General features: G+C 30.6%; 1 protein-coding gene across 1 annotated transcript; it reads left to right on the top strand.

The window, feature by feature from the left end:
* Positions 1 to 3,528: 3,528 nt before the first annotated feature.
* LOC139847490 (protein NUCLEAR FUSION DEFECTIVE 4-like) lies at positions 3,529 to 7,189 on the top strand. Its single transcript, XM_071837161.1, has 3 exons — positions 3,529 to 3,989; positions 4,621 to 5,504; positions 6,528 to 7,189. The coding sequence occupies exons 1-3, from the start codon at positions 3,663 to 3,665 to the stop codon at positions 6,991 to 6,993; spliced, it is 1,677 nt and encodes a 558-aa protein (XP_071693262.1). The 5' UTR covers positions 3,529 to 3,662; the 3' UTR covers positions 6,994 to 7,189.
* The last annotated feature ends 278 nt before the right edge of the window (positions 7,190 to 7,467 follow it).

Here is a 7,467-nt window from a genome sequence, read left to right as displayed (position 1 = left end):
CACTTTCAATCCAACACTGAATAGACCAATTCAAAACCAAATCATGTCCACAAATTACTAATCTTAATTTAAGACTAGAGATTTTTAATCAGAACGACCATTTGTTAAAAAATAAATAAATAAATAAACTGAAAATAACTGCTGCAGACATCAGGAAGAACATTTGAACCCGGTTTGAAACTAAAAATCAATTTCGAATTTCTAAAGCGTTTTAGCTCCTGATTTCTGAATGAAAAAGGTTCTAAATCATATTTAAAAACTTTCTGTATAACCAATTTGACTGAAATCATTAAAACGAATCCAAATTTTAGAATGAACACTTCGTTTGACTTTTAAAATTTAAAGTTTGACTTCGAAATTGAAACTTGATAGGACGAATTGAACTTGAGAATTTCCAAATAGTTTAAATGAAAGATTTCCAATATAATTGCATTAATACATTTTTAAAATTGTTGGGAATTCGAAGAATTGAAGAAATCGTATACAAACAGAGCAGAACCTTGTTCTTCGTTTCTTTTTCTGGTTAATGCGATAAATTTTGAAGTAATTAAGATGGGTAAATGATAATGTTGATGTTAGAACTGAGTGTGTTACTCCATTTCATTGAACAGCTCGTTTAATTATATAACAAATCGATTTTGACAGCCAATTAAATCAGGAAGAATAATAAATATCATAAATTCGTTAAATTCAACAAGTTGTACGATTGATTGATATGGAACGCGTTTTTAGGGATATAAACAAAAATTATATACAGTTTTTGATGGACATATGTAATAGAATTGGATTCTAGTTCGTACGTGTGTGTGTGTGTGTGTGTGTATATATATATATATATATATATATATATATATATATATATATATATATATATATATATAATATTGATTAATAATTAATAATTATGATTATATTAATAAAAATCTAAATACAAATAATAGCAATAATAATAATAATAATAATAATAATAATAATAATAATAATAATAATAATAATAATAATAATAATAATAATAATAATAATAATAATAATAATAGTAATAATAATAATAAGAGTAATAATAATAATAAATTACAAAAATAAAATTTTTAATGAAATTGATAATAATAGTATTATTAATGATATTTATAATAATAATACTAATTATATTAGTATTGATAATAATATTAGTAATAATAATATTTATATATATCAAAATTATTAATAACACTAGTATTAATATTAACAAATATAACAAGTCAAATGTATCCATTTTCAGTATAGTAGTAATAACATATATATTAATATTAAGGATAATAATAAGGAATGTAATATTAATATAATAACTGTATATTAATATTACCATTATGTAATATAATTATATCATATTTTATATGAATACATCTTTCAAACATTTATATTATAACTGTTACAATATAATAATTATTGATAGAAATCTTATATATATATATATATATATATATATATATATATATATATATATATATATATATATATATATATATATATATATATATATATATATATATATATAGATTCATAATAATATCATATATCTATTTATATATATATATTTATTTTAATATTAAATTATTTATTTTGTTTGTTATTTTACATTTTTAATTCTAATTGATGAAAGTATACATTAATAATTCAAGATATTATACATACACTTATATTTATATCTATATATGTATTTACTTATTTATTTATATATAATTGTTCGTGAATCGTCGGGAATAGTTAAAGGTCAAAAGTATACATGAACATAGTTCAAAGTTTTTGAGACTTCAACATTACAGACTTTGCTTATCATGTTGGAAACATATAAAGATTAAGTTTAAATTTGGTCAGAAATTTCCGGGTCGTCACAGTACCTACAAATCGCTAACCGAAAACGCGAACAGAATCACTAAACGTTAATTCTTTCGGATTCTTAAATTAAATTAGTTTCTCTTAATTAATAAAAGAAATTCTAATTTTTATAAAATATATAGAATAATTATTTTATTTAATAATTGTTTATTTAGTTGTTGTGTGTCGTTAACTGAAGCCGTAAAGTTGAAACGTTAACCAAACAGTTTGCCAAATTTCTCAAGTTCTTATGTTTGGAAAATCCTAATAAATTAAAAGGATCCTAAAAGTCAACAATTATATAAAATAATTATTAAAGTTAATTATAACATACGTTTAGTTGTGTTAAAAGACATTTTTCCAGTTTTCACTAACCGTACGTTTTTCTATGTATTTCTTAACCGAAGCATCTTTTACATAATATTTTGAATTTTACTACCGAAAACCTTAACGGTCGTCGTTAACGTGATTATTGACTTTTGATTAACGGTAATTCTTTTGTACAAACATTTTAAACACCTCAATGATAGCTCTTAAGAAGGTCAATAGAATAGTCATGCGCGTAACATTTTTTACAACCTCTTTTTTTTCTTACATATCAAAAGCTAATAACTACTAGTTACCAGCTATCAACTATAAGTCATCAGAGTTACCAGTTACTTGTTCTAATCTATCGGTTAAAAACTACTAATTACTAACTACCAGTTAGTTTTACCAAACATAATTTAATTTTGTAGTTACTATAATTTTTAGATAACATAATAGATGGATTATTTATTTATGTTAGTAGATTAATAAATATAAATATTATAAATATTTAATATTAATTAAAGATTATATTAATAGATATAAATATAAATATATAAATATTACTCTTATATACTACGTAGTACTACGTAATTGGGATGGAGATTTTGGTCGTTCCATCTCCCAAAAATGACACCAAACAACAATTTTACAAAATACCCACCTCAACTATGTTAACATTGCAAGATTTTCAGGGGTAAAAAGTGTCAACAAACTATTTTATTAAAAATATTTAAACAAACTTCACTCAAATTTTCAACGAACCATATATCCACGTTCGCCGCGAGTTAAATTTTTCATACGCCTCCGTTCAACTCGGAAAAAAATCACGAACAAAAAGAAACTAGGTATGCGTGAAACGGACTAACGAGCCATATCTCCACGCTCGCCGCGAGTTAAATTTTTCAGACGCCTCCGTTCAACTCGGAAAAAAATCACGAACACAAAGAAACTAGGTATACGCAAAACAGACTCTGTTTAAAAAACGCTAAATATTTCGAGCTATCTTCCATACATATACGTACGCGTACAACAAACAACCCACATTTACTGCATCATATCCATGGTCCCGTTCCAATTTTCCCCGCGATTTTCCTGCCATGGAAAACGCACAGGCCATTAGGGATACTAGGTACTAACCATATGCTTCCAAAAACACCCCTAATAACACGTTTTTAATTCCATACATACATATTGTTACGTAAAATATGAATATGATACCCGACAAACCCCGCCGCATCTTGGGGACAGTATTTTTCTAGTTTAATATTAAAATTAAGAAATAAAAAATATCTGGATGTCGACCAAGTGGCAACTTAAAACGTGGAAAAATCAGTTTCGTGTTCGAATAACAAACACTTCATCGGATCTTACAAAATTCTGCGACAACACACTTTCTAAAAGTATTTATGAGTTCACATTCACAGTTACACATCACTCTTCACTATCTACTTCACTTCAACTATTCTTGTATCCAACAATAACTTAATTTCATCATTAGTATGGATCAACCCATAAAAGCCGGAACACGGCCGCCGTGGGTGGGGTTTGCGGCCGCCGTATGGGTAGGAATAGCTGCCGGAAACTCATATTGTTTCCCATTATATTCTGGTGCTTTAAAAACAGTATTGGGGTATTCACAACAACAACTTACAATACTTGGTGTTGCTAATGATTTTGGTGAAAATACAGGGATATTACCTGGCATTGCTTGTAATTATTTCCCGCCATGGGTTGTACTTCTTGTTGGTGTTTTTTCTTCTTTTTTTGGTTATGGTGTTATCTGGCTTGCTATCTCCCAGACTGTTGTTAATTTGCCTTATTGGGTTGTAAGTATATTTATATTCTTTCCCTTTTTTTTCTTTATTACAAACTTCATTTTTGTTTAAAGTTTGGATCTTTTTGATCTGGGTTGTAAGAATTTGTTGAAAAAGATATGATTTTTGTGATAAAGTTTGTATCTTTTTGATTTTGGGTTGTGAGTATTTGTTGAAAATATATGTTTTTGTGATAAAGTTTGTAGCTTTTTTATTTGGGGTTGTTTCTTATTGAAAATTAGCTATTGGGTTTTGCTTAGAACTGATTCAACTAGTGAAATATCTAAGATCTGAATTTAGCACATGCAACATGATTTAGGTTTAACTGTTATGAACCAGTGAGAAACTAAGTACAGTAACTGATTTGCTATATTGGTAAAGTTGTTTTACAACTGTACATATTAGAATTAGTTCATTTTTTAAGCATATTCAGTTCTTACAATATCTTAAGTCCGATTGCGATTGTGCTTTATAATCTTTTGTTCCTACTAACTAGAGGTTAGCTGTTAATTTGTTCAAAGATATTATACCTTTTCTTATCCCCCATTAAAACACACTGGAGCATGATCTTGAATTCTTCAAGAATTGATAAGTCATCTTTCTGGGCAGTTTTTTTGTACCTGATAACCATTGTTCTTTGCAGCTTTGGGTCGCACTTGTATTAGCGGCTAACAGCAGCGCGTGGTTAGGCACAGCGGTTCTCGTTACAAACTTAAGAAACTTTCCATTAAGTAGGGGTACAGTTGCTGGCCTTCTAAAAGGCTACATTGCCCTTAGTGCTGCTGTTTTCACTGAAGTATGCACTATGTTACTTAACGGGTCAGCTTCATCGATAGTACTCGTATTCACACTGGGTATACCTATTATATGTCTCTCTCTAATGTACTACGTACGCCCGTGTACTCCGTCTTCTGAAATCGACCCATCTGAAAACACTCACTTTCTTTTCACTCAAGGGACTAGTCTCTTACTTGCAATATTTCTTTTAACAACAACGATACTAAAAAGCTCCTTAGATCTAAATAAAACCATTTCGTACACATTTATAGCTATCATGGTGGTTCTGTTATTATCACCACTTGCAATTCCAATCAAGATGACCCTATTCCCGGCCCGAAAGAAGCTTATTCGGCCCGTTATGTCTTCAGACAGTTTGGATTCGAAAACCGACCCATTACTAATGCCATCACCTTCTGACACGAATCTTACGACTTACAGTGAAACGGATGATATATCTGATATAAATATGCTTTTAGCTGTTGGTGAAGGTGCGGTTAAAATAAAAAAAAGAAGGCCTAGAAGAGGTGAGGATTTTGGTTTTCGTGAAGCGATAATGAAGGCTGATTTTTGGCTTTTATGGACTGCTTATTTTCTTGGTGTTGGTTCTGGTGTTACGGTTTTGAATAATTTGGCTCAGATTGGGACTTCGCTTGGTTTTGATGATACGAACACGTTGTTGAGTCTTTTCAGCTTTTGCAATTTTCTTGGCCGGCTTGGTGGTGGTGCTGTTTCTGAATACTTTGTAAGGTAATGTAATTTCGTGTTAATATTATTCATGTGATACAGAATTTGGCAATTTGGGTATTTGTACCGAGTTATCAGACGGGTTGGTCGATTTGGGTAACGGGTCAATATGGGTTCTTGTTGAAACTTGTCATTTTTCCTATGTGTCAGGTAGGTTGACTGATGAGTTGAAATGGGTCAGTGAAGTTCGGAAACAGACCAATATGGGTTTGTTCTTGTAAACAGAGTCGGGGAACAATTGGTAATACAACAGTTACGTTGTATTGACTTTATTTAGATTACCTTTTGATTGAATGGTCCAACGCTGAATGCTAAGCATTCAGCATTCGGTCCGTTTGTTTCGACCTCTTAATGACATGGTGCTGAATGGTTCATCATTCAATGTTGAATCATTCAGAGTTGAAATACTCTCGTAACCATTATGCACTTGAATCATATGTAATATAATCTTTAGATTATATCATAAACACTTATTAAGCAACTACTCGTGTATTGTTTTTTTATTCATGCAAAAGGTTAATAAGGTAACTATTAGTGGCGGAACTTGAACACGGATACAGATGGGGCGGGTGTAAAAATTTAATAAATTTTTCATTGTCTGCAGGGTAAACACTAAAAAAAACCTTATTTTTTAGTAATTTTTTTTCAAGTGTAATATTTTTTTCCCATTAAATCCAGGTGGGCGGATACCCCCTGTGTGTTACACTATATTCCGCCACTGGTGACTATACATCATTTATACTGTTCACTCAAAATGATTATCTAACGGCTTATTGTCATTCATAACCAACTTCATTATGAACCTTTAAATCATTCATTGTATATGAACCATTCAGCGCTTAATCATTCAATCTTATCAAATGCACTCATTAGAAATAATAAAGATTACAAAGAATATATAAGCCTTTCTTAGCTTGGAGACTAAGCTAGTTTAATACTAACGGCTAGGCCCTAATAAAACTTAATACGACTAAAATGTCATTTCTTGTTTCTTAGATCTTTACAGAACATGGGTGATTTGTGCAGGTTAAACGCTATTCCTCGAACACTTTGGACAATGGTGACACAGATCATCATGGTATTAACATATCTTCTATACGCATCAGCTCTAAACGGAACCCTTTACGCTGCAACCGCGTTACTTGGAACATGTTATGGTGTTCAAATCGCAATTATGATATCAACATCATCTGAACTTTTTGGATTAAAAAACTTTGGGATAATATTCAACTTTATGCAACTGGGTAACCCTCTTGGGGCACTTTTATTTTCGGGTATGCTCGCGGGTTACATTTATGATACTGAGGAAGCTAGACAAGGTGCAGATACATGCATGGGTCCCGCTTGTTTTCGGTTCACATTCCTTGTTCTTGCTTGTGTATGTGGTTTAGGGACTGTTTTAAGCTTGATTTTAACCCTAAGAATCCGACCTGTTTACCAAATGCTTTATGCTGGTGGTTCGTTTCGTTTGCCTCAAAGCACTGTTCGCTGATGATTAGGTAAAAGTCAGCAAAAGTCAACTAAACGATATTTTTTCAGCGTTTGTTTTATATAGTTGTTGTAGTTATGTATAAGTAATTAACAGAGCTCTTTATGCTTAGAAGCTTATGATCACTTGTTAATCCATTATGTTAATATAGATATATTTGCTATGATTCTTTGTATGAAAAATATGGAGTTTATGTTTAAATAAAACTCATTCCCAGATAGTGATTAGGTTATCAAAGTTAAGTCTCATTATTATTTGTTAGGAATAAATTGAACCATTTGTGGTCTAAATCAACAAAATGTTCCAAAGATTAATGATAGCAAAAGGACATTTAGGTTGCATGAATGTTACTGAAAAGGCCAAATGTATATGTCAATATCAATGGTTAACTCATCCCAAGTGGTTAGTGGGTAAGGGCCCATGGCTCCCCAGTCCCCACCACCATAACCAATTTAACAATAGACCAAACACATGGGT

This window comes from Rutidosis leptorrhynchoides, chromosome 5, assembly GCF_046630445.1.
Source record: "Rutidosis leptorrhynchoides isolate AG116_Rl617_1_P2 chromosome 5, CSIRO_AGI_Rlap_v1, whole genome shotgun sequence".
NCBI lineage: Eukaryota > Viridiplantae > Streptophyta > Magnoliopsida > Asterales > Asteraceae > Rutidosis > Rutidosis leptorrhynchoides.
Note: the sequence above shows the minus strand (reverse complement) of the source record. Positions and strands in the feature narration are given on the sequence as shown.